This window comes from Ovis canadensis, chromosome 14, assembly GCF_042477335.2.
Source record: "Ovis canadensis isolate MfBH-ARS-UI-01 breed Bighorn chromosome 14, ARS-UI_OviCan_v2, whole genome shotgun sequence".
In the NCBI taxonomy this organism is placed as follows: Eukaryota; Metazoa; Chordata; class Mammalia; order Artiodactyla; family Bovidae; genus Ovis; species Ovis canadensis.
The window spans coordinates 22,323,377-22,351,173 of record NC_091258.1 but is presented as its reverse complement, the minus strand read 5'-3'; the positions used below and the strand labels follow the sequence as shown (position 1 = coordinate 22,351,173).

The 27,797-nt window shown below is 46.9% G+C and overlaps 1 protein-coding gene across 1 annotated transcript in view; it reads right to left on the bottom strand.

The window, feature by feature from the left end:
* The window catches only part of CDH13 (cadherin 13), a 1,027,771-nt gene extending 1,000,235 nt beyond the window's left edge, over positions 1–27,536 (bottom strand). The window contains exon 1 of the mRNA XM_069552548.1: positions 27,132–27,536. Coding sequence (XP_069408649.1) covers positions 27,132–27,176 — 45 coding nt within the window. The 5' untranslated portion in view covers positions 27,177–27,536. The remainder of the gene's footprint in view (positions 1–27,131) is intronic.
* Between the last annotated feature and the right edge of the window lie 261 nt (positions 27,537–27,797).

Below are 27,797 nucleotides of genomic sequence, written 5' to 3'. Positions count from 1 at the left end.
GATTGATGGTGAGCATTCTGAGAAGTTATACCATCTAGATGCTGAAAAAAAGTGATGGGAAACATTTGAAGAAGTTTTATCAACCCTTAGGAACCATTAGCAGCTATGTATGGTTTTTTCTTCTGGCATCATTTTTTATAAAATGGGGGTAACATTACTTATTATCAAATAGGGACAGGAGTACTTCAAGGCTGTATATTGTCACCCTGCTTATTTAACTTAGATGCAGAGTATATCATGAGAAATGCTGGGCTGGATGAAACACAAGCTGGAATCAAGATTGCTGGGAGAAATATCAATAACCTCACATATGCAGATGACACCACCCTTATGGCAGAAAGCGAAGACCTAAAAAGCCTCCTGATGAAGGTGAAAGAGGAGAGCGAAAAAGTTGGCTTAAAATTCAACATTCAGAAAACTAAGATCATGGCATCTGGGCCCATCACTTCATGGCAAATAGATGGGGAAACAATGGAAATGGTGACAGACTTTATTTTGGGGGGCTCCAAAATTACTACAGATGGTGATTGCAGCCATGAAATTAAAAGACGCTTACTCCTTGGAAGAAAAGCTATGACCAACCTAGACGGCATATTAAAAAGCAGAGACATTACTTTGACAAGAAAGGTCCGTCTACTCAAAGCTACACTTTTTCCAGTAGTCATGTATGAATGTGAGAGTTGGACTATAAAGAAAGCTGAGCGCCAAAGAATTGATGCTTTTGAACTGTGGTGTTGGAGAAGACTCTTGAGAGTCCCATGCACTGCAAGGAGATCAAACCAGTCCATCCAAAAGGAAATCAGTCCTGAATATTGATTGGAAGGACTGATGCTGAAACCTCAATACTTTGGCCACCTGATGAGAAGAACTGACTTATTTGAAAAGAACCTGATGCTGAGAAAGATTGAAGACAGGAGAAGGGGACAACAGAGGATGAGATGGTTCTATGGCATTACCAACTCAGTGGACAAGAATTTGAGTAAATTCTGGGAGTTGGTGATGGACAGGGAAGCCTGGCATGCTGCAGTCTGTGTGGTCACAAAGAGTCAGACACAACTGAGCGACTGAACTGAGCTGCAATATTACTTATCCCAGCTCAGTGGCAAGCTCCCATTTGCAGCTGCTATAAACTAACAGGAGATGATGGCCAGGAGGAGGTCAGATGCAACACAAGACAATGGAGAATGCTTTGGGAGCTATGATCAGAGCAGTCTAAGAAAACCCACTCCTTGGAGACCCTTCTTTGGAACTAATTTGTCTGAATATGAAGGATACAATCAAAGCAGAATTACAGAATCCTCACCATATACACACACACACTAAAGGAAAAATATACATTTTTTTTCCATAGAACTTTCTTTTGGTAAGCATCTATTTGATACTAGTCGTTGTGAATACAAAGAGAAACAAACACACTGAGCATCCATTCAAATGAAGACAGATAATCATGGCAAACCATCATTTCACCCACCATGTGCTGGGTGGAGTCCTAAACTGTTTACGTATAATGTGATCCTCACAATCACCCTTTGGGATCAGTTATTATTACTTGATAAATGTAGAAACTGAGACACAGAGAGGTTAGATAACTTGCCTGAGTTCAATCACCTAATATGCAATAGAGGTCTAGTTTAAACTTAGGCAGCCTACCTCCACTGTTAATCATTGAGCTATACTCTCTCTTGAGACATGTGAGAAAGAAGTGTATTAGAAAGCAACCAAGATAGGATTTATCCCAGGTATACAAGTTGGATTAATATGCAAAAGTTGATGAATGTAACCCAGTCATACAAACAGGCTCAGAAACTAAACCACATGATCATATCAATAAACACAAAAGAAAGCAATGGAGCAAGGACAGTCTTTTCATCAAAGACTATCCAGCTGAAACAACGGGATACCTACACGCAAAATATAAAATCTAGACACATATCCTACATTCTTCACAAAAACTAACTCAAAATGGATCAGAGACCTAAAAACATGAAAAACGCAAAACTATAAAACTTCCAGAAGATAACATAGGAGAAAACGCAGATGGCCTTGGGTATGGAAATGACCTAGACATAACACCACAGGTATACTCCAAGAAAGAAAGAGTTGATAAGCTGGGCTTCATTAACATTACTTCTGTTCTGCCAAAGATACTGTCAAGAGACTGAGAAAGTAATCAGCAGACTGGGAGAAAATATTTACAAAAGATAAAGGACTATTATCCACAATATGCAAATACCTTTTTAAAATTCAATAATAAGAAATTAAACAACCCAATTAAGAAATGGGCCAAAGATATTAATAACCCTTCACCAAAGAAGATATACAGATGGCAAATAAGCACACGAAGAGATACTCAACATTTTATATCATTAGGAAAATGCAAACTAACACAACATTGAGATACCACTGCACGTCTATTAGAATGGGCAACATTCAAACCACTAACAACATCAAATGCTGATGAAGATATGGAGTAACAGGAACTCTCATTGCCACTTTGGAAGACAATTTGGCAATTTCTTACAAAATTAAACAAACCATATGATCCAGCAATGGCACTCCATGTTATTTCCCTAAAGAACTGGAAAACTTATGCCCATGCAAACCCCTTCCCCCCCACACACATGATAGCTTTATTCATAATTGCCAAAATTTGGAGGCAAGCAAAATGTTCTTTAGTAGGTGAATGGGTAAGTAAGCTGTGGTACATCTAGACAATGGAGTATTATTCAACAATACAAAGGAATGAGCTATTAAGCCATGAAAAGACATAGCATAAACTCAACATTTACCAAGTGAAAGAAGTCAATCCGTAAATGTATGACTCTAATCATATGACATTCTGGAAAAGGCAAACCTGTGGAGATGGTTAAAGGATCAGTGGTTGTCAGGAATAGGAAGGAAGGAGGTATAAAAAGGCAAAGCACAGAGGATTTTTAGGGAAGTGAAACATTCCATAGGATACTAAAATATGATTACATATTTGTCAAACCTGTATAACGTACAATACCAAGAGTGAACCTGAAGTAAACTGTGGACTCTGAGTGATAATGATGTATTTATTTGGGTCCATTAATGATAACAAATGCATCAATCTGCAGTGGGAATTGAGTAGTAGGGGAGGCTGTGCATACACGGAGGCAAGGAATACATGCAAAGCCTGTCTACCTTCCACTCAATTTTTCTGTGAATCTAAAACTGCTCTTTAAAATAAACTTTATTTACATAGAAAACAAACTTACAGTTACCAAAAGGGAAAGGGGAGTGGGGAAGAGATAAATTAGGAGTTTAAGATTAACAGATATATACTCCTATATATATATATAAAACAAATGAACAACAAGGTCCTAATGTATAGCACAGGGGACTATATTCAATATCCTGTGATAATGTATAATGGAAAAGAATACAAAAAATAATATATATATATATATATGACTGAATCACTTTGCTGTATACCTAAAGAAATACATCAGTGTAAATCAACTACACTTCGATAATAAATAAAAATAAAGTCTATTTAAAAACTGAAAAAACAGATGTAGCTAGGTGTAAACCTGTCTCCATCCAACCTCCTGCCCAAACGCAACCAGATGCACCCCTTCCTCTCCAGCCGTGCTGGGCCAGCTGCCATTCACTCTCTGCCCTGTGCCTTTGAACCTCTCTGCTTGGAATCCCTCTCCCCAGCCCCATATCCCCAGCTTTGTTTGTTCATCTCCAGGGAGGCTCCTACTCCCAGCTCAGACATCACCTTTGGCTTCCCGACCCCTACGTGGCCAAGGTGCTTTCTCTGTACTCCCAAATTAAAGTCAGAGCACCCCACCAGCCCAACACTTGCCCTTATGCACATTACCTCTCTGCTTAATTCTGCCTCTCCTGGAGACAAGCCAGGGTCTAAAGCGGGTGTCTAGGCATCCCAGAACCTCATACAGAACCTGCCGCACTTCAGGTGCCCACTAAATGCTAGCTGGAACTTACAGCGCTTGAGTAGTGGGCTGTTAACCCTAAGGCATCCTGTTTCCACTGCTTCCTATACAGGTGACTGTGCCTGCTCTGAGCCTTAGTTTCCCCACTGTAAAGTGAGGAATACTAATGATAGCAATGTCTATTTCATGGGTTGTCAGAAGGACTTAATTAAAATCGGAGAAGGAATTCAGAAAGAAATTTTACACATGTAAAATTAACATGTGTAACAAGACTTTGGCCACCTGATGTGAAGAACCAACTCATTGGAAAAGGTCTTAATGCTGGGAAAGATTGAAGGCAAGAGGAGGAGAGGGTGGCAGAGGATGAGATGGTTAGACAGTATCACTGACTCAATGGATGTAATATGAGCAAACTCCAGGAGATAGTGAAGGACAGTGAAGCCTGGCCGTGCTGCAGTCCATGGAGTCGCTAAGAGTCACACAGGACTTAGCGAATGAACGACAATAACAAAACAAGAAAACAAGGAGAAGGTGAGCTTTTACAGACTTCTAAATTGCTTTCAGCTTCCTCTCTGCACACAGTAACAGATGATGTCACAGCCTTGCCCTCCCTCCACCAATAGCTTCCCATCACTCTCAGAATACGATCCAAACTCTCCCCACGGCCCAGTCTGTCTCCTGATCTCATCTCCCTTTCTCAGTCCAGCCACTGTGGTTACCTCGCTATTTCTGGAGCACACCAGGCATGTTCCTTCTTTGGGGATTTTACACTTGTTCTCTGCTCTGCCTGGCATATGCTGGCCCCCACAGGCCCACACAGCTCTCTCCTCCACGACAGGCAGGTCTCAGTTGAAATGTGCCCTCTTGAGGGGAGCCCCTTTCCCTCCTTGCAACCCTCTACCCCTATGGAAAAGACTATCCTCATTACTTTATCCCTGACAGTGCCTTGGTTTTGCAGGGCAATTATGACTAATGGACTTTCTTTGGTTTGCTTCTCCCACTAAAACCAAAGCCTTATAGAGGCAGGAGCTCGGTTATGTCCATTGCTGCTTTTTCGGTACTTAGAACCGTACCTGGCACAGGCTGGGCAATCCACAAATGTGGTCAATGAATGCGTGAATGGATATGTGAACAGATGAATCCCCAGAGACAGTGGGAAAGGGAGGAAAATTGTCTTGCACTTCCTCTGAATTCTTTCTCCACTTCCCGCAGCACATCAAGTACTCCAGAGCCAAGAGAAGCAGCACAAGGTGGAAAACCACCAAGCCCAAGGCTTATTAGCTGCATAGCCATGGCCTTAGCTACTCCACCTGCGTAACGGGCACATTCTTAGGGCCCACTCAGTGCTGTCGGAACAGACGCGGTACTACAAGGAGAGCCCTTAGCACAGGCTACATGGCAGCCCTTACATCTTCCCAATGGTTCATGTTATAATCTTAGAGCCTGTTCTGACCCCTCTCTGTGACCCCTGCCATCCAGCATGCAAGGGACTTGTTCTGCATATGGGAAAAAAAAAAAAAAAACACCAAAACTATTTAAATCCTGGTTCCTCTTTTTAACAGTACAACATTCACATCCTTACCCACAGCCTGCTCCCCTGGAGATGTTTGCCCCCCAGTAAAGGTTGTCAAACATTTTAAATGTTATTAAATTGTCCAGTAAATGGGAATGCCCAAAGCAGAGAGCCAGTCAATCAGGATTATTTGAGAGCTTCAAAAAGACAGAAGGAAACAATTATTAGGTTTAAGAATATTGTGTTCCCTCTCCTACACAGCCTTTATCTAAATCTTCATTTAATTGGCAGCCTTCAGCACTGTCAGAATTGCATTCTGAGAAGTAGGAGAAGTTTTCAAACATTTATGCAATGTTATATGCTTGGCTCACAGCTGCTGCTAGGAATGATCCCTTCTGCCAGGGATTTGGGGATGCGATATCAGTGCCGCTGCAGGGACTGGGGAACTGACCTTGAATCAAAGAAGACACTGACACCACCATGTAAACTCAAACACATCTTCTGAAGTTTGAGGCAGAGAGAATAGGACCTGTAGCCTCCCCACACTATACAGGTGGCTCCTTGAGGGCAAGAGTTGGTCCCTTCTAGCTGATATCCTCAGAACCTCCCCGACTGCCTTGACATATCGTGGGCATACGCAGATGTTTCTGGAATGGCTAATGAGGATCTTTGTGGTTTTATGTAATAAGAGAAACCAGCACTCAGGCCCAAGGGTTTCTGAGGGGTTCTCACCAGAGGCTGGGTTGGAAGAGAAACTTGATTTCTTCCCATCTCTTCCCCTAACAACTACCCCCCACCACCTTGCAGTTCACCAACAAGTTTCATGTATGACCAAAGTTTCAGGAGGATTGTATGATACCTCCCGATCTTTCTGTCTGCTCCTCTCCTCTCTCGGTGCCTTAAATGGGGCCTTCAGCCTTCTTTGGGACTATTGCAAAAGACACCTACACTTCTCCCATTCGCAACCCCATGCAGGAACAAGCATGCTGAGTGTTAGAGAGGCAGTGCTTGACATTGTCACTCTGCTGCTTACAAATCTCCCACGGTGCCTGCTGTTTTGGGGACACTGTATCTGTGAAACAGTCCGGAATCTCCCCCTGCTGACCTCACCTACTACAGCCCCGCTCACTGGGCTCCAGCCACGGCAAGCAGCTCACAGCCCTCCCAAGCCCTGACTGCCAGCTGCCTCCCCTCCATGCCTTCCTTCTGCCTGAGGGCTTTGGGCAAGCACATCCCACCAGTTTTCTGACTGCCTGTTTCCTGCTGATTCCTCCTGGCCCAGTTCAAATATCCGAATATCCGTCCTCTGCCCTAGAGAGCCTTCTTCAGTCACCCCACTATCCTCCCCCAGGCAAAGGACAGCCACTGCTCTGTGCTCCCAAAGCCTGAAGCCGATAATCATTCCTTTATGTATTTTTTTACCTTAAACTCTACCATAGTACTACTGGGGGCTTCCTGGGTGGCTCAGTGACAAAGAATCTGCCTGCAATGCAGGAGACATGGGTTCAATCCCTGGGTCAGGAAGATCCCCTGGAGAAGGAAATGGTGACCCACTTCAGTAATCCTGCCTGAAAAATCCCACAGACAGGGGAGCCTGGTGGGCTACAGTCCATGGGGTTGCAAAGAGTAAGACACGACTGAGCTCGCACATACACGCATGGTACTACTTTGCACAGGGAGTGTGCAAAGCCTCAGTATGTGAAGTTCAGTATTTTCCACAAGGTGTCATGCAACTGGGGTCAAAAAATAAAATACTGTCAGGCTTTTAGAAACCCCCTCCTGCCTTCTTTACAACTACGTTGGAAAACTGGCTGGTGATACTTAGCAAAACTAAATGATTTTCCAAGTGGATAAAGGGTCCCAAGTCCTTTCATCCTGTCTTGACAATGTTGACTGTTTAGTCTGTTTCAACTTGTGAATCATGAGACCCAGTGGTTAGGGACTATGATTCTGTTACCCCCTTATTCCTGTTCCTATCACAGAACTGGCATATGGTAAGTTCTCTATAACTGCTGGCCAAATGAACGAGTGAATGAATTAGATGAATGCATGAGAGAGAAAGGGAAAGGACATGCACCCTCAGTTTGGATAATGGTCTCGGATTTCTTCCGATCGATGCTTTGTGCACATTCCTCACTTTGGAAGCCTCAGTAGTGGCAGGATTCTGGGTTCCCATCGAAACTCACAGAAGACCAGATGTCCTCTAGAGATTGTCAGAGGAAAAAAAAAAAGGCTTAAAGGTCATCTGTTTTAATCAGAAAAGAACAGAATTCTAGGAAGAGCAGGCCAGTTAAATTGGTTTGACAGTCAACCTCAGCAGCAAATGCAGCTTCCAGCGTCTTCCTAGACTGGCTCATTTTCCAAGATCTGTGATTTTTAAATGAGGAGTAGGATCAAAGGTCAACCTTACCCCCTGGAGCACAAGCTAAGTGTGTTCTGTAATCACATCACAGAGCAAGCTTCAAAAGCCCACAGTGTAGTGACGGCAACCACCTGTCTATCTTCACGCCAGATGAATGGCTTTCTGATGCCATTAATCAGAAAGGTAGCTGAATAAAGAGCAGCCGATGCTTATTTAACCAAGCTCTCCTCATCCTGTCACGAGTGAGAAGCACAGACACAGTCCTGGCCCAGGTGAGAAAGGAAATCTGCTGGAAACTGCCAGAAGCCTGTTATTTTCCTGTAACCTTTCAGAGCCTGGAGGTGTCACCAGTGACAGTCAGGAATGGCAAACAAATAATGCTTTTCCAAAGCACAAGACCCCAGGGAAATGGAGATCCAACTCCACAAGGTACCCCCGCCTCCCCAGAACCTGAGGCTGGTTCGGAACAATGGTCTCCCTAGAAAATGCTGTAATGTTAGCATGTCCTGAGAATTGTGCTTTGATGACTGTGCCTGGCAGAGGAAGGCAGCAACAAAAGGTTGGCCTAACAAGTTGTTGCTTTCAAAGTGCAAATCGGAACTTACAGCCTCCAGGAAGATGAAAGTTCAGTTCAGTTGCTCAGTTGTGTCCCCAAATTTGTTCTGATTGGACAGAGCTGGTCCTGCCAAAAGTCTGTCATGTCTGATCTTCCCTCCAGACCAGGATCACATTGACAGCAGCCTATTCAATTGTCAACACCAATGACCCATCCTAAGTCCGAAGGTCCAAGGCCAGAATCACTCTGCCGCTGAACCTGCTGGGAAATCACCTGCTGTAGTTTCTGCTGTCTGAGGCACTGCAAGGAGAGGCTGTGGACAGCAGGGCAAACCCGCAGGGTGGGGAGAGTGGGGAGCTACCAGGCCCAGCTCTACTCCCCATGACTTCCAGAATGGCTTTCTTCCAAAGCCTTCCCCTCTCTGAGCCTCAGTCTTCTCATCTGTAAAGTGGGAAAGCCATGCCCTTCTGATTGAGAACTGAAATAATCCACAGCAGACTTTTTCCTCTGGGCTTGAGAAAAGGAATTTAGTGAACCAACACCACCTCTCTTCCAACACAGCTGCAACAATAAAGAGTCAGGAGAACCAGATTCGAGTCCCGATTCTGCCAATCATTTGCTGAAGAAGAAAGGTCTCTGGGGCACAGGCCTGTCATGGCAGACCTCACCTGCAGGCTCCTGAGGGTGGAGCAGAGATGAAGGAAGACACTGTGTGAGCAAGCCCCACAGACGGTGAACTCCTCATCTCCAAGGTGGGAGGACTCAGTAACTCCCGCATTCAGAGACTTGAACCAGACATTCCGTATGTAAATACTTAGCTGGAGTGCCTGACACAGAGATGATGGTCCATAAACGTTACTTTTTAACTGAAGTAATCACTAGGGTGTCATTTAATTAAATAATAATTGTTAGAACACAAATGATGATGATGGTTCTTAGCCTCACCACGAAAGCAAATTAAAGTTCTGCCCTTGGAGAGACTGCGTCAAGCTAACCACATCTCCCTGGGGCCCCATCTGCCAGCAGGGGATGTGTCTAATGAGGGGTGCTCTCTCCGACTCCGCCTCTACCCCCCAGAAAAAACCATGCACCAGGTAAAGACCTGCAGCACCAGATAAGTCCCCTTAACACAGAGAGAAAGGTCATTCCAGCCTGGCAAAACACACCCCTCAATTTCACCTGTTGATCTGTTTACTTTTTAAACTTTCAGACGTAAGCTGCTTGCCGCCCTGCACCGCTGGGCCTCCAGCCAGCCTGAACTGGTTCTCCTGCAGACTGGAACCTGGGACAGTGCCTCTATTGCCCGGTGTGCAGACTGATTTCTACACTGTGCAAAATCAATCCCGGGTGTGCAATTTCTCTGGCAGCTCAGCCTCGGAGGGAATGCTTCCTTGGCAAGTTCCCGGCTCACCAAGGGCAGGAGCGAGCAGGCTTGCCAGCAGCCAGCCCTAGAGAGGCAGGGAGATTTGGAAGGACAGGGACCAGAGAGCGGCTCTGAGTTGAACTTCATCCCACCGGCGGAACATTTGGGGGCTCAGATAATCCTGAACCGAAATAGCCAGGGTAGGGGTTACACTCAGGAAGGCTAAGTGGCTGGGTTAATAAGGCTTTTAGGATTCCTCATGCCGAGTCTGCAGAGCGCAGACTTCTCCAAGCATCAATTATAAGAGCATAAAACTTTCCAGAATGGAGAAAGGGCGCTGAGTTCACAATGCTTGCTGGGGTCTGATGGATCTTCATCTACCCCCTCCGAATCTTCCAAGTACTTCATTACTTGGCTCCCTCAGCTATTCTGCAGTGCCTTCCAAACTCCTCCAAACTTTGCTTTAATGAGCAGCCTCTATTTATTAACTCTTTGGTCAAAAAGAAAAAAAAAAAACATGAAACCTAATGCATCTCATTCCCTGCAAATTGCAGATGGTTAGTCTCCACCTAATAAAGCTATGCATAGGGTGTTACACAAAATCTGTTTTCTCCTGAAGGATAGGAGAGCTGACCACTTGCTGTCCCCAGCAGCGTGCTGTTGGGCTTCCAGGTGTATGTTCTTAAGGCACATTCAGTGAGCATCAGTTTCTTGATCTATAGCCTGGGACTGTTTCCCAAGTAATAGCACTTATTGTGATGATTAAGACACAAGATCCCTGAACTTCCCTAGTGGTCCAATAATTAAGACTCCACACACGTCAACTGCAGAGAGCACAGGTTCAATCCCTTGTCGGAGAATTAAGATCCCACATGCCATGAGTTGTGGCCAGAAAAAAAAAAAAAACAACAACAACAGAAATACCATGATCTCTGCCCAGTTTGACTATACAGTGTACCAGGCGTTGTGCTGAATTTTCCAGGCAAGAATACTGGAGCGGGTTGCCATCCCCTTCTCTAAGGGATCTTACCAAACCAAGGAATCGAACCCTCATCTCTTGTGTCTACCCGCACTGGCAGGCAGGTTCTTCACCACCACCGCCGCCTGGGAAGCCCCTAAGAAGCCCCTGGGATGGAGCTGTCACTATTCCCCCCATTTAACAAATGAAGAAACTGGGACAAAGAGTTCTGAATAGGATTTGCTCAAGGTAGAAAGGAGCTGAGAGTCAGGCCTGGGCAGCCTGGTGTCCTCCTTCTTAACCAGTAAGTGCTTTTCCTTTTCCTATTTCTCCTTCACTTTCCCACTCCTTCCCTTCACTCCCTGACATCCCTCCTCCTCCTGACGCTTCATCTGCTCCTTAGACTTGTGCCTGTCTTGAAGTTTGTACATGGTCTGACCAGTCATTTCCCAGGGGCCCCCCACAGGGTCCCGCCTCCTCCGCCAATGCAGCTAAGCTGTTTCTTGACTGCAGCAGCCTGCTCAAAGAACACCAGCGGCCATTCCTTCTTCCGCAGAATCTAGTACTTTCCCCAGCCCTTCTCTCTTTACCTTCTAAGAGGTCTGCAAGTTCCTCCTGGAAATTCCCTCTTTCCTACTTTGGCATTGTAAGAGTCTGTATTTCTTCCCCCTCTCATGGTTACCAATCCATTCCTCCATCAGCCATTCATTTATCTATCCATCCGCCCAGTTCATTTAACAATTATCTGAGCTCAGATTCTCTGTAAACTTGGACAAGTCGTTTCTCACCATCTATTACCTCACCTATAAAACAGAAATATTAAAAACATAGTTTACAGGATTGTTGTTAGGTTTAAATAAGACAGCAGATATAAGGAAATCTGGCTCAAAGAGGCACTCAACACATATTAATTGTCTCGTTGCTAACTTTCTCCCAATCAGCCTTTTAAGTCCTGAGATCATTTCTGGCATGCTTTCTCTTTCTTCCCCACCAGTCCATTCACCAGCAAGCCTCTAAATCTGGTCCTTTCTCTTCCACACTTCTTTTGACCTTCATTAGCTCACAAGCTGGACTTGCCTTGGGTTTTTCTGGACCCCATCCATCCTTCACACTGCCCCCACATTAATTTTTCTGAAATATTATTTTTCACTATGCTACTCCCATCTTCAAAATCTCCAGACTCTCTAGTATCTATTTATTCCATTTTTTTCTTCTTTCACTTTTCAAGGTTATTATGTTTTTCATTATAAATGTAATATACACACATCAATGGAGATTTATAAACTGAAAGGGGGGGAAATCACTCAGAAACCCATCACATGAACAAAGCTACAGTTAGCATTCTGAAAAAAACCCTTTCAGACTCCACACCTCTTTTCCATATATAGAGACTTTTTGCTTAGTAAGAATCCTACTCCACACACATTCTATTCAGTATTCATTTCTCGCTTATGTGATTTTTTTCATGTCATTGCTGTCTTCATAACTTTCCCCTTTAAAGCCTGTGTAATATTCCACTGAGTCGCTTAACCAGTTTCCATCTGCTAGAAATTTAGCTTATTTGTCAAGCACTTAGGAGAGCCAGGCACATGGCAAATACTCAATGAATGCTGGCAATTGTCATTATTTCCCATTTGTGCCGACACATCTTTGCTGAGAAGTATTTCTGCACGTCTTTTTCTGCAGCATTTAGTTCTCTGACCTCTTTAACTTCTCAGATGTGGATTACTGACTCAGATGTAGGTTCCTGGGCTTTACTGGTTTTGTGCCTTGTGATACTGATGCCAGCACGTGCTGACGTCTGCCCACTGACAAGGCCACATCCCTCCTGGCTGTTCACCAATGGGCCAGCTTCCACTGCAAGAACCTACAGCTCTTCCCTGAGGGCCTTCTCTGGAACAAGAGTCCCCTAGTGGAGCCAGCCGTCCACTAGTGCTCAAACTCCATGCCACTTGGGGCAGCTCCAGAACAATGCCCACCTAGATCTGCGGCACAGAAACTGGAGCCCCGCAGCCCTCAGGTGGGGTAGCTCCCAGAGGTCCCGTGTACCTGCAGGAGCAGCTGTCTGAGCAACAGGTGCTTCACGTAACTGCCTCCCTTCCTTGCTTTGCTTTCCCACCCTGCTATGGCTCTCCTTGGCTCGTCTCCCACATGAAGTTAACTGCGTTCAAATTCTCCTCTCAGAACCTGCTTCTGTAAGAACTCGGGCTGAGACTGTGACGCTTACAGGCAAGTAGTTAACAGCCATGCTAACACCTGTCCGTTTATCTCTTCAAAGAACCAACTTCCATTTTCTAAGGTCTCATGGTTTACTAGACCAGGATTTTACAGGGTTGTCCTGAATCCCCATCCCAGTCGTATCAGATAGATATCATGGCCTTCATTTCAAAGACCTGGCAGCTGAAGCACAGAGGGGTTAAGCAACTTTGTCCATGGCCACCCAGCCCTGCAGGGGCAGAGCTGGGATTCAAACTGTAATTCCACTTTCCCCCGAGGCCTGAGCTCTTAACCTACAAGGTGTCCTGCCAGGCACTGCCCCAGAATGGTATTAGGATCCTCCCCCGGGCCCTAGGCAACAACTAACCTCCTTTCAGTTTATATGGATTTGCATATTCTGGGCAGTTCTTTCCATTTCACAGAATCATACAACACGTAGCATTTTGTGTGGAGGACTGCCCAAGTCTGAATCTCAGCCTCAGAGCTAAAACACTGTGTGACCTTTATCAAGTTCCCCTGGAATTTCTCCATCTGTAGAATGGAATTAAAATCATACTAGACATACCTCAGAGTCACTGGAGGGCTGAATGTGCTAACCAATACATCTAAAATACTCACACAGGGCTCAGCTCACATTCAGCACTACTGAGATGTCAACCTCCATTACTGCCACGACTACAGATATTACTAGTCTGCTGTTCCTCTGCCCCAAAGCATGTGACTAGTGGTGGGAATCCAAAGATGGACTGAGCACAAAAAAACAGAGCTCTTGCCTTCCCCCAGTGCACGGCCTGGTAGGGACTATATGATTGGGAAACCAGTTTATATGAGTGCAAAGTCTTATCACATGCATATTTGACTTACAGAAATCCAGGTCTTTCACCGAAAAGAGAAGGAAAAGGAACAATTTAAATACTGCAATTAAATTCTGTAAAATTATATCGTGCATATACCCTTTATTACGCACTGTATACATCCCTGCGTGCATTTATACATTGTTACATATTGATTACAGTAAGGGTTGCATACAAAAACCAAATACATTGTAATTTAATGGGCAACTTAAGAGATCTCAAGGTTAATGAAGACTCTGTGTTTGCCTTAAACCTTGACTGTGTAATCTAACCCTTGGGTAAAATGTGACTCTATTGTGTGCCAACAATAATAATTCACAGTGATTCCAGATAAACGAAATCAGCCAACAGGTGGAGTCGGGTGTTAGGCTGTGGTAGGTTCCAGCTGATCAACGCCAATTTGCAAAGCACCGCTTCTGCCCTCCACAAGTCCACAGAATCATTTTGAAAATAAACCACATAAACATACTCGTAAGGGGTTGGTGAGTGGCAGAACTGGGTTTAGGAACCAGGTGGAAATGATCTCTCACCTACGAGCAGACAGGACAGGCAGACACGGGAAGGGCGGTGCTTTCTCCTGCCCCACCCTTTGTCCACCTTGCCATTCTCCAGAGCACTCATCACCACCTGGCAGACACCATGTGTCTACCTGTTTCTTTCTTTCTGTCTCTCCTTCAACCAACATGGAAGCTCACTGGGGCAGGAACTGTGTGTACACCATTTACGTCTGTATTCCCAGTGCCAAGAAGACATCTGAGTGCTTTGAAGGTAGTCAGTAAGATCTGTTGGTGAATGAATGAACGAAGGTAATAATTTAGACAACCTTTACTTTTCTTCCATCTTCTGTGCCCAAACACCCATAGTCTGTTCCTCCAATCTCAACTTGCTTATTCCTTAATTATTCAAAAGTAATGGGAAAATATTACACACCAAAAATGAGGTCCTAAGGGAGCATTCCAGGGCTTTGGCATACTGGTACCATCTAGTGGGAAAGAGCATATTTGCAGGTGGGTGCTAAACTGAATTTGGAGGGTTGATAAAAACCACCACCACAACTGTTTCCTTTATCATTTCCTCTACCGAGGAAGTTTTCTGTAACTCACACCAATGGTGGCAACTGGAATCCCTTATAAACTCATGTTCTACCCAAGGCATGCACTGCTCATCCAAGCACCTGCCGTGCCTTTTCATTCTTCTTGCTTAAGAACTTTTCCAAAATCATGGTTGCCCCCAGGGTCACAAAGGCTCAGCAGGGGAGACAGAAATTTTGGCGCCAGGGGCCACCCCTGACCAATGGACAGACATAGGTACCCAGCCTCCTATCCTGCAGAGGGACCATTCTAAAGTGGTCTGGGCAACCAAGGGCCTGGGCAACCCACTCCAGTACTCTTGCTTGGAAAATCCCATGGACAAAGAAGCCTGACAGGCTACAGTCCATGGGGTTGCAAAGAGTTGGACAGGACTGAGCGACTTCACTTTCACTTTCCAAGGGCCCCTAGCAGCAGTGAGCCTCAGTTGCCCAGGACAATAACGAGCTCAAAAATACGCTTTTTAATTGGCTCCCCTTCTTTCTTGCTTCACAGTTCTGACTTCCGTGAACTGGAATTATCTCTCACATCAGTTCCCCGCATCAAAGTCTGTGTCTCCATTACTATTTGGGGTAACTCAATCCAAGATACAGGGTCTAGCACCAATATACCTTTGGGTGATAAGAAAGCCTTAAGAATTAGAGTCAAGATAATTACTATAAAAGCTTAAATATTGTATATTTTAGAGCTGGTCTAAGAATTGCTTTCCATAGTTGACTCCCAGCATCTTTACCTTGATCTAAGTTGAGGCGAATCAACAGTGATTTGTGGTCCTAAAGAAGTATTCATGGAGACGAGAGAACAAGGAAAAAGGCCTGGTCTCTATCCCTGGGCTCTGCTCTGTTCCAATTTGACCAACTGGTGACATAGCTAATGGTTTAGACTAGAGGAGGGGTCAACAATCTACAGCCTGAGGGCCAAACCCAGCTCTGCCCGTTTTTGTAAATAAAGTTTTATCGGAACACAGGCCTGGCCATCAGTTTACATATTGTCTGTCGCTGCTTTTGTGCAGCATTGATAGTGCTGAGTAGTTGCAAGAGAGACCATATATTTACTCGATAGCCCTTTATAGAAAGAGATTACCTGCCTGTGGTTTAAATCACTGGTTGTCATAGTTTTGGATTCCCAAAAGCAAAATTTCAAGAAAAGCGAAAAATAGAGACTGGACAAAGGTTTGCCAACAGCATCTTACCACTAAGGACAAAAATGCCCTCTATGTATTAACCAACTGCGTTTCAAAAGTCATAGAGTGTTTTAACCTGAAAAAGGAGAAAGGTCATAGCATCAGAATAATGAACTTTCCATCCCAAGAGAGAGTAGTGGGTGAGCTCAGAACAACTGCCTAGCCCATTTTAACTTTTTTCCTACAGCACTATCATTTTCCAAAATTATCATGTTTACTTAGATTTGTTTTTCATTCTTTTTCTCCCTCACAAGAACATAGACTCCACGAGGGCAGGCAATCCTGTCTTTCTTAATCACTGCTGCTTACCCAGTGTCAAGCACCATGTTTAAGATACAGTTGCTGATCGGTAAATATTTGTTAAGTGAATGACTCGGTCAAGTGTGAACTGTCTAGACTGGGGCAGATATAAACGTCCTGAGAGGCAAAAGGTAGGACCATTGTGCGGGTGGCGAGGGCTGGGACAGAGGGGGAGTGTGTGTATCTGGCACAGGGGCTCTGTGAACGCCTCCTGCTCTATCTTCAGGACATGAAACAGTGCCAGCCACGTAACAGGTACTCAACAGATGCTCAAAGAATTAGTGGCTACCCTAACTAAAGGCCATTATACTGAATTAACAGGAAAAAGAAAACTCATCTGATAAAATGCAACTAAACTTCAGTTTGGATTCCCAGGTAGCTCAATGATAAAGAATCTGCCTGCCAATGTAGGAGATACAGGTTCAGTCCCTGGGTCGGGAAGATCCCCCGGAGGAGGAAATGGCAACTCACTCCAGTATTCTTGCCTGGAAAATCCCATAGATAGAAGAGCCTGATGGGCTACTGTCCATGGGGTAGCAGAGTCAGACATGACTGAGCGACTGAGCGACTGAGCGACTGAGCGAGGCACAAACTTCAGTTTAGATTCAGTCCAATTGCAACTCTATAGATCTGAGTGTCTGTACATAGCTACAGGCTGCGTATTTCTCATTTGCCTATAGATTGAGAAAACAGTGTTGCAGACAGTGGCACTCAGGAGGCACTGGCTTGGACAGTCAAGTCCTTGGCACTCCCAGAGAGGGATGCCACCCAGCCTCAGGGCTCAGGGGCAGGCAGGAAACTACCAGAGAATTAACCTGCATGTTGGAATTAGCCTGCAGAGAAGTGGCGATCCTCAATGGGATGGCTGTTCTTGTTGGGGGAAGCTTAAGGTGTGGGTGAGTCGTTTGTTCCTGGTCAAAAGCAAGGACTCAGCAATAAAGAATACAGATAACCCTGAGCTAAACCAGTTCTGAAGGTTGTAACTGGTAATCCAGAGAGGAGGTCTGGGTCCCAAGCCTCCTTTTAAAGACCGGGAATTCAAAAATAAGGTCGCTGCAGGCAGCCGTTTTGACTCCAGGAGAGTCAGAGAACGAAAGAGTGAAAGAAGAGAATTCTTACATCATTTGAGGGGACAAGGGAGCAAGTTTTTGTACATTAGGGAAACATGGAGGAAAATGGACATGCACAGAAATCAGAAAAACATGGGTTCAAACCCTGGTCCCAGTTCTTAGTGGCTGTGTAGCCTTAGGCAGATGACTCACCCACTCTAAACTTCTTTTCATCATATATAAAATGCAGACACGAATACTTGCCCCTAAGGGTTGCAATAAGAATTTGAGGTAATGTATGTAACTGGTACTTAGCAATAAGTTATACAGCAAGTTTATTACAGTTGTTTTGATTTATTTTAAATAATATGCTCATGGTGTTGACAAGCATACCCACATACACACTGTCCTGATAAAGCCTCCTGGGAAAAGCTGCTGGGAAGAAACATCTAGAAGATATGATCCCACCAGATCAAATTATTTTATGAGGCCTAAAATCCCCAGGAGAATGATCCTTGGGGAGCCACAGTATGAGAACTGGCAAATCCTTCTCTGGGGAGCAAACTTAATTTTTTATTTTTCAATGTCTGTACAGTTTTAAGTACACAAGTATTTTTCCCCTGTTAGTTAGAGACTCAAGACCAAGGCCCCCCAGTACCTTCAAACCATAAAGTGCCTTGCAGCACCATGTGTTAAAGTTAAAGCAACCAGCGTTCCTAAACTCCCAGCATTAGCAATTATGGGATGAAGCCATGAGCATACATTTATTTAATGCTCACCAGCACCCTGCTAGGCAGGTATTGGTATTCTCCTTTCTTGTCTAGACACAGGAGGAAACAGGAGAAGAGGGGGGGAAAAAGGATAATTGATCAGAGGTCGCACAGCACGCAAAGGCTGGGTCAGAATTCAGATTCGATTCTCAAAGCTTCAGAAGTCTCCCTGATGCTCCTAAACTAAGACACCAGCTCCCTGACTCACCTCCAGAACTTCCCCTAACTGAGGGCCAGGGCTGTGTAGTAGTACTCGTCTCTGGATCCCCAAATTAGCAGAATTCTTGGCACTTGCCAGAAATGAAAAATTATGGGGAGAGAAGAATATATGGGAGGAAGAGAGAGGGAAGGAGGGAAGACGGAAGGAAAGGAGAAAGGGTAGTTTGCTCCTTCGATCCCATTTTAGCTCCCATTGTTTCCAGTTGTAGTAATTACCAAATTCGTATTATTTTAGCTATTTATTTCTTGTTTCTTATTGGCGGCCCTCAGAAGACCACAAGACCCACAAGAACAGGCTTCTTGTCCATCTTGTTTACCTATGAACTCCCCAAATGCTTCAGTAAATACTTAGCATGTGGACGACCGTACATCGCTCACCTTCTGAGGATAACATACCTGTGCTGCCTTTTTTTTGAGACAGCAGTTGTTATACTTTTACCGGGACACCACTGCCCGGCACCCAGCTGAAGATTCTGCTACTACACCAAGAAATGTAAGCATCGCTGAGGCTATATCCTATGCTGAAATGAAGGTCTGTGAGCATTCGCAAAGTGATTGCTGAAAGGAGTAGCTCATTATTTGCTTCATGTAGGAAATATTTCTAGTGCTGCTGATTGAATGTTCAAGAAACGATTAAAGGGCTTGGCAATGTTTCTCTCAAATATCTTTTGCATGAAAAGCCTCAGAGATTGGTTAATTATAGAGGCTACACATCAGTCACTCTAGGCAAGGGCACTGCCAGGCCCCGTGGTGCCCATCCCTGCTGCAAGCACGGACTGGTCTGCAGGCATTAGCATCACCAGGGCCTGGATGCCTCGCCTAAGGAGCATTGCTGCAGCCTGGCTCACATCTCCATGGAGATGGCCCTCAGACCCCGTTTATGATGTCAAACACCTGGGTTCCTTGTTTGGGGCAAATGGTTCCAGCTCTCTGCCAACTGGAGGAGTGAGAACTTAAGCTTGCATCTTTAACCCCTCCCTAGCCCTTGTCCTGCTATCTCAAACCCAGATGCCAAGCCCTGGCAAATTCTCCCCTAAATGTCTCGTGGACGCTCCGAGAAGGTTGTGCCTACTTCTCCCATCTGCACTGTCACTCCCTGGGTCTAGAGTGACAAGAGTCCCTGGATTCTTCCCATGATCGCAGGCCCAGACTGGCTTCTCCTCCGACTCATATCCAGTTCCATCCTCCAGCTACACTGCAGCCAAATTACCTTTTCAAAATAGAAATCTGGCCTTGTCACGCTGGACCCTCCCCACGTTGCTTTCAGTGACTTCCCCATTGCTCCAGGACAAACACCCACATCCTTGAGATGGCTGACAAGGCCCTGGTGCGTCTGGCACCCCCAGGAGCTGCCCACGCCACTCTGGGCAGCAGTGTCTCCTGCAGGGGGTTCCCCCACCACCCACACCCTGGCGTTCCTGAGGCCATAAGCCTCGCTGCTCCTCCGGGCTCTGGACCAAGCAGCAGGCCATCAGGGAAGCCTCCCAGACTCTTTGTCTAGTCTGATGCCTTTCTCATATTCATACACTCATCCATGTTTACTGAGGGCCTACTATATGCCAGGCTCTGTTCTAGGCCCTGGGACCCCAACCGTGATTCAATCAGATGACAACATGTGCTGTGACGGAGCCTGTATTTTAGTAGAGGGGAAAGACGAGGCACCGTCAAGCGAAACATATAGACCCGCAGGATCTGACCCAACTATGTTTCCTTCCCTCTAGCAGTTATCTCTGTTTTGAATCATTTATTAATGATTCCTGCCAGGGAATATCTTGGGATTCTGAGGCCCAAGAGAGCAGAGACTGAATCAGCCTTACTAACAGGTGTTCCTTGAGCACACAGTAGGGCCTGCCTGAATATCACAGGCATTTACTGAATCCATCTGGCCCCAGGTGAACGTCCCTGAGGTCAAGTTGTTCGAGTGCTTGGGGCTTAGGAGGGATGATTCTTCATATAAACCTTTAATTCTCCCTCCCTGCGGACTCTCTGGCTGTAATTTTGAGCCAGAGCAGGAGTCAGCAAACTTCTTCTGCAAAGGGCCAAATAGTAAATATTTTAGTCTTTGTGGGCCATATGGTGTAACAACTCTGTTGTTACAGCACAAGCCCAGCCACAGACAATTATATAAATGAATGGGCTTGGCTACGTTCCAATGAAACTATTTATAAAAACAGGCTGCAGGCAGGAATCGTCCCAGAGGCCCGTAGTGTGCAGCCCCTGAGTTAGACGATCCCAGATGCCCGGCAGCCTACAGCAGTTGGAGGCTGTGCCTGTGTGGCCTAAGTCAGACGTGGGTTCCGTAGGCGGGGTCCTGCAACTCTCAGCAGACCCTACATCGATCGACAGGGCGATTATCTCAGCAGCTCCAGCTTCAGGCATTCACAGGCACCATCTCCCGCGGCACATGGAAAAGCAAGTCCCTGCCAACCCCTGGGAAGGAGACTTTGGCCTGGAGGCCGGGTTAGGCAGGAGTGGAGGCTGCCGCACTCCTTGCGGGGTCCCCAGGCTCCCCCAGAGGCTGAGCTCACTTCCTGGCCCTGCCCAGGCATGTGCATGGCTGCACTCAGCTCGGCAGCTGCTCCCTCCACCCCAGCCTGGCCCGGCTCCACTGGGAGACACAGGGGCTTTGTGCTTCTGTAGCAGAAGGGGTGACACTTGCTGAGGCCCTTTGAAATGAGACGTGACATGTTAAAACGCGCCTAATCCTAAGGCTAATTTTCAGGAATTTGACTTCTGCTGGCAACTGACAGAAGGAAAACAATCCCCTCCCCCGCCTTTTTTTTTTTTTTGGTATATGTATGTAGTTATATTTACCCTGATCTTTGGGGTCTGCAGCTACTGAAAACAATACTTATCTGAGGCTCACCTGCTGGTGTGGGATGAGTGGACAGATTAGTCTAGTATTTATGGAGCCAGAGAACATTAATTGTAGCATTAGCACTGCATGAAGACTGTGGTGGGTGTTAACTGCTAAAAACAGTTATAAAAACACCATGCAAACTGCAGCTGGCACTAGAGGTGACAATGTCCCGCGTATAAAAGCACTCCAGACAACAGAGCTATGGAGCCAGCGTCACCCTGAGGTCATGAATGCTCTGAGTGTTAGCTCCGTGCTCCCGGAGTCCCCTGCAGCACTAAGGACCGTAGGGTGCCGCGGTGATCTGACGACGTGCTTACTGTGGGTGAGCAAGACTGCTGGAATGGCAACACCCAGGGAGCCACTGTGCCTCCAAGGCAGGGATGCCCTCGGTGTGATCCTCTGCACAGCGCACTGGGGCCCACGTTCTCTCCAGGGGTCCCAGAGCCCCTTGGCTGCTGACGCATAACATTGTTCATGAGGCGCAGCACTCAGGGTGACTCAGACCTGCAACGTGTCACTTCTCTGGGGCTAACGATCCCATGTGAAACAGTGACCTGGGTGTTGCGATGCTCTGGGTGGTCCTTTTGGTGGTAGTGGCATTCTCAGGGAGGAATGCCCCTTGGTCTTGTTCTTTCAAAGTTCACATCCAGGTGGTTCAAACAGAGTGGTCGAAAAGGGGCCCTTCCTTTTCAAATAGCCTATCACTGAAAGATGGGCAACATCAATCTGATCAAGCCCCCAAATGTGCAAAACCAGAAGCTCCTGATGCAAATGCCTACCTGGGCAAGGAGGTGAAATAAAGGAGCACAGTGGAACGGGTGGGTAGTAGGGAGTGGCAGGGATTGTGGCCAAGTACAGAGGCAGGTCCTAAAGGGGGCAGCAGTGACTCAGCTCCAGGGAAGTGTGGCCTTGTGGGAATGTGTTCTTGGGCTGCCTGACCTTCTGACATTTTAAGAAATGCAGGAAACATGTTGTTGTTTTTTAAATATACAATATCCTACTTTTCAAAACATTGGGGCCAAACAGGATACATCCATGAGCTACATTTGGCCTGTGGCTTCTACTCTGCAACTTCCCCCTGGAAACAAGAGTTACAGAATTGGGATGAATGTCGTTCAGCCCCACCAAGCAGATATCTTGAAGGTTCAACCTGCTAAGCCAAAAGGTGACCCATTCATCTCCATGAGCCTTGCCTCAGTCTGCATTGCAAGTTTGAAATGTCATTTCTTCTCCCTAGCCTGCCCTTAGCTGTTTCTCTCAGTAGAGAAGGAAGGCACTTCCCCCCTAACCCTAGAATAAACCCACTACTTCATATCTGGTGAAGGTGCGGGGCTCCCACAGTCCAGCCAGTCATCACTTGTACAGTCTCTGCAGATATGGGGAGCCAGGCCTGAGGTCCCCAGAGGCGACACAGGAGACAAGTGGCAGAGAATTGTATTGGCAGCATCCTTCAGGAGGGTCAGAGACTCCCAGGCGTGTGGGTACCTTGCTGACAGCTAACTGGAAACAATGCAAAAACCAGTGGTCATCTGATTGATTCTGCTCAAGTGATTATTGTAATTGGATGACAGGCCGCTACTTCCCTCTCCTTTTCAACTGGTGTTGCAGGGTGAGTGGACCTGGCTAATGATTCGCTTTTCTGGGCAGTGACCTAATGGGGAAGATTGCCTCCTTTCACACGTAGAACTGTGCCTGCTGTGTGTTTGGTTGCCTAAAGAATAAAACCAGGTTCAACCAGAGTCAAATGCCAGGAAATTTCAGAACTTCCTCACATTTCATATTGCATTGTCTACCAGGGTCTTCGAAATGTTCCCTGCTCTAACCCTCAGAGGGGATAGATAGTTGAAGAGTAAAATAGAATCAGAATAACGACAATTGGGAAAAAAGGAAGGAAAGATAATTTGTGCAAAATGAGAGGACTTCTCACTGGGGGAGCTTGTAGAAAAGAACTGAAAATAAGGAGAACACTTTAGTTTGGTTTTGATAGAGCTTTTAGGCTGAAATTCCTCAAAATATGAGAGGTAGACTTAGAATTTTGTAATGCTGTGGATGGAGCCCTCTTCTGGAGAAATTTTTCAACAGGTATTAAAACAAGATCAAAACACACAGAGATGAGCCCACACACAAACACAGAAATATGAATGACTGTTGGCTGTTGTCATTCAGATGTGAATTGAATCCACAGTTCATCCTTTTCTTTAGCCTGCGCTATACAGAAGTCAACTGGACTCCCCAAGCAACTCTCTTTTGGAAGGAGGGAAAGAAAGATATTCTCAAGGAACCAGCTGTACTTTTGCCTCAACAGTGAACTTCAGACTGAGACTCAACATTCACACCCCAATACTGGTCCTTTTAGATAATGCAGTTACTGAGTGCACTGGTTTGCTGGGCAATTCTGCTGTAACACAGAGAGGATATTTCTAGGGCGGGGGGGGGGGGGGGGAGATTTTATTTAATGGAAAACCCACAGGCTAAAGATAGAAAAGGAGAGAAGGGAGGGAGGCAGAGCGGGAGATATTAGCTAAGATGACTGTTGGGGCTTCTAATGTAGACTGTGGCATTATATAAATTCCAGATCACATATTCAGCCTTGCAGTTTATTAAATCTCTTTGGGGACTTGCTAAAAAAAAATTTTTTTTTTTTTTTCAGATACACGAACGCTACCACTTTGCAATTCCTTTCACCACTTCTATCTCTGTTTCCCCAGCGCTTTTGGAATCTTACAGGCTGTCACATGTTGAGCCCATCTCAGAGCAAGAGATCCCTTGGCAATGCTCACAATCCTTCCTCCCCAACAAAAGGGCTCTGCGAGTAAACTCTGCCCTTAAAATACAATATATGAAGTTGCAGGGGCATAAGAAGACACTGATTCTCATTTAACACCCTGAAAATCAAGATTCTGACTCCAAGAAAAACCTCCCCATCTGAAACCAATATCTCAGAATGCCATGGAATAGTTTTAGTCGCTTCCCAAGCTCTCCAAACCTGGACCACTCCCTACAGTCCTAATTCTTGGGAGATTACTCATTCATTGTTGGAGCTTTTGGCTAGATGTGACACCCAAATCGGGCAGGGGGTGGAGGAATCACATTTTGCAGTGGAATTTCTAGCTCACGCCTCTCTTGATTTGTTTTGCATTCATTATTTACCATAGCCAAATTCCAGAGGCCGCTTCTGGGACTGCCTTTCCCAAAATGCCCCAGGGGAGAAGAGAGGTGACTGCTTCTCTGCTTTGCCAGCTTCCAGCCATTGTTGCTTTGAATTCCTCTTCCCTCTTCCAAAATGCCTAAAACAGCAACCTAGCCAGTAAACTTACAGAGATTGATGGCTTCCAAAACCAGACCCAGTGTATTTCAACAGTGGTAGAAAAACACACACATACTTGCCTGAACACCACTAAGGCCAAGTGACTAATTTGCTTTATTACATTGTTTTTCCCCTTTGTTATGTTTTCTCTCTGCCTGGGAAAAGTTTTATTTTTGCTTGTAGGCTCAAAGGCTCCCAGACTCTCCCCACCTTTCACTATGTCACACCGAGCTTTGCACTTGAACTTCTTGCTGGTTAACTGATTTGCACCACAATGATTTCCCTGCAAGGTACTACTATTGCTACCAGGATATCAGTTACTGTCCTAAGGTGGACATTTGCTCTGATTATGAATAACAGTGTAAGAGAGAAATAAGCCTCTCAGGGAAGGCAATTGAATTCGAGGTAAAACCTCTGCTCCTCCACCCTAAAGAAACTGAGAGAGCCAACAGCCTTCAAAAGCCACCTGTGCCAGGCAGGTCCTGGGAGAAGAGACACACCAGTTGCTTTGCAAAAGGCATCATGTCAGCCCCTAGAGCACAGGAATTGCTGGGTGCTGTCGTGTGGTCTGATTTGCTCAGAGGAAGACAGAACCCTGGAATCCAAACTGAGGTTAGACATGTCCATGGAGAAGAGGGCTATAAAGTCCTAGGTCAGGTGATGGTAAGGGCTCCCACACACGAAAAGCTCCCAGAGTGCTAGGACTGGTGCTAAACGCATTACCAAGGACATCCTGTTGAAAGCAATCCAATCTGCCTAGCAGTCCTAGGAAGGTGACAGAATTACTCCACCATGGAGAATCTGGAAGTTCAAAGAGACTAAGCAAGCTGCCCAGGTGGTACCACCAGCACACAGCAGAGGGGATCTGTCTGAATCAGAGATATGCTCTGAACCACCCTACTAAATTAGGATACACACACAAGTACACATATACACACACACGTACACATATACACACGCCTCCTCAGAGATAATGAAGAGTCCAGAAAGTCTAGAAAACTGGCTCACAGACAGGCACAGGATTTGTGGCAGGACTTAAAGCTACAGGGACCTCAAGAGAACCAGCCCAAAACCCTAATAGGGAAGAGTATGACTGTAGAGGGCTGTGGATCCAGGGAAGAAAGCAGTCATGAGCTGGGAGTGGACTCACCAGCCAGGCACCCTACTCTGTCTCCAGACACCATCATCCAACCTCACCCGCCCCACACAGAGTCATTGCCATGGTTACCGCTTCCTGGGACACTGACCCATTTCCTAAAGTGGATGCCTCCCTGGTCCCCCCTCTCAGAAGGCTCCACTGCATCTTTGCAGTGCAGCTAGCCCCTGACTGGGACTCCAGCGGCCTTACCCTCCCTACCCGCCACCCCACTCACACCCTCACACATGTGTGTGCCTCTTGCCCTGGCATCCAGCAGTCCTGGCCAGGAACTCGACACCCATTCCCAGCACCCCAGGGCACTCCTTCCCTCCTCTCTGCCTGGCCCTGCCCCGATCTCATCCACCCACTTGCAGGCTGCCAGCACATGCCATGTCCCGTAGGCTGCCAGGAAGGCCAGGGGGACTGGGTCACCGTGCTGTCAGAAAACGGGCCCCAGAGCAGGGCTGAGCCTGCAGCCACCAGCACCTCCAGCCTGGCCTGCTTTCCTGCACACAAACTTCCTGAGATCTCAGAGGCGGTTGCAGAAGGACCAAGTCTCCATCGCCCCCCGCCCCTCCCCGCCCGTCTCCCGGGTGGCCGGCCCTTCCCTGGTGCCTCAGCGCTCGGAGGGTTAACAGGCAGCTGCAGCCTGGTGGGCAAGGCTTGAACTTTTCTCCGCGCTCCGCGCCGCCCTCGAACACCGCAGAAGCGGCAGTCGAGGCTCGGGCGGTAGTTCCAGGGGGCTAGACAAAACGGGAGCAAGAGGGAGGGGGCTTTGCGGGGCCTGAGCCCGGGCGAAGGGATGAGCTCCGCCCTTATGGGCCCGAGGTCGGGGACGGAATGGACCCCGATGCGGGCGCGGCCGGCGCCTTTGAGCGACAGCGGCAGCCGGGCTGCGGCGTTCGGCTGGCCCGAGGCGGCTCCCTGCGCGCCGCCCGGCCGGGCGAGGGGGCCCGGGCGCCCCGGGAAGTCAGAGATACCAGGTCGGCCTCTCCAGACCGGCAGCCCGCAGTCCGGACCCGAGCTGCGCTTTCCGGATCTGCGCTGGGTTGGGGGAAACCACGACTCCTTGGAGTCGCCTCCAACTGAGTCTCGCCAATGCATGAGCCTACAGAGGAGGCGAATCAAAGTTACCCCAGTCGATGTAGGCGAGAATGTCGCCCCTGCTTGCAAAAAAAAAGGACTCGGAGCTCTCTCCACCTCTCCTGAACGTACACACACACACACACACACACACACACACACACACACACGCACACACACAAGCCAGAGTGGGAGACCGCCAGCCCCCCTCCCAACCGCCCTAGGATTTCAGGGGCTGGGAATGACCTCCCTTTTGAGCCCCCGAGCTGTCTTCGCCGCCGCACCCGGAGTCTCCCAACCCTACGAAAGCCCCCTCGCCTAGCCCGCGCCAGGCAATCGGAATGCAGAAAAGGGGCTCGGGCGCGCCCAGCAGCCCCCTCTTCCCTACCTGGGACAGGAGAACGCACAGGACGAGCGGAGTTGTCGGCTGCATTTTGCCCGACTAGAAGCGCCCGGCGGCGTTTTCATTCATGCACGCGGCTGCACTGAGCATATTTTCCGTGGGAGCCAGGCTTTGAGGAGAGGCTCTGCCTCGCCAGCCAGCCAACTTCCCAAATAGATCAGCAGCAGCATCACGAAAGCATTGGGTAGAGGCTGATGACCAGGACCAATGGCTTTACAAGACGGATTCCTTCATAAAGCTCCCTCGTTTTGCATGGCAGATACGGGGCTAGCACCTCGCCTGGCGCGAGCCCCTCGCAGGAGGCAGCCAGTTCGGTTTTTTTGGACTGTTGGGGCCCAGCCCCACAAATCACGCTGGGCAACGCCAGCTGATGCCACTTTTCCAAAGAATGGAATTGCACCGGGAACTGGCGGCCACTTGCAGCCCAGTGCAAGAGATTCTCTTTATTAAAATGTTAATAAGATCCACTTTATTTCCAATAAATCAAATAAAATGACCCCAGCAGCTCCAGTCCTTTCTACGCCTGGAAAGACTTGGTGGTGGATTTTTTTTTTTCTTTTTCTTTCTTATTTTCTTTCTCAACGTGGCCCGAGTTATGATGGTGTTTGGTGTTTCCCTGCCATCTCACAAATCACCAAGACGACAGATCAA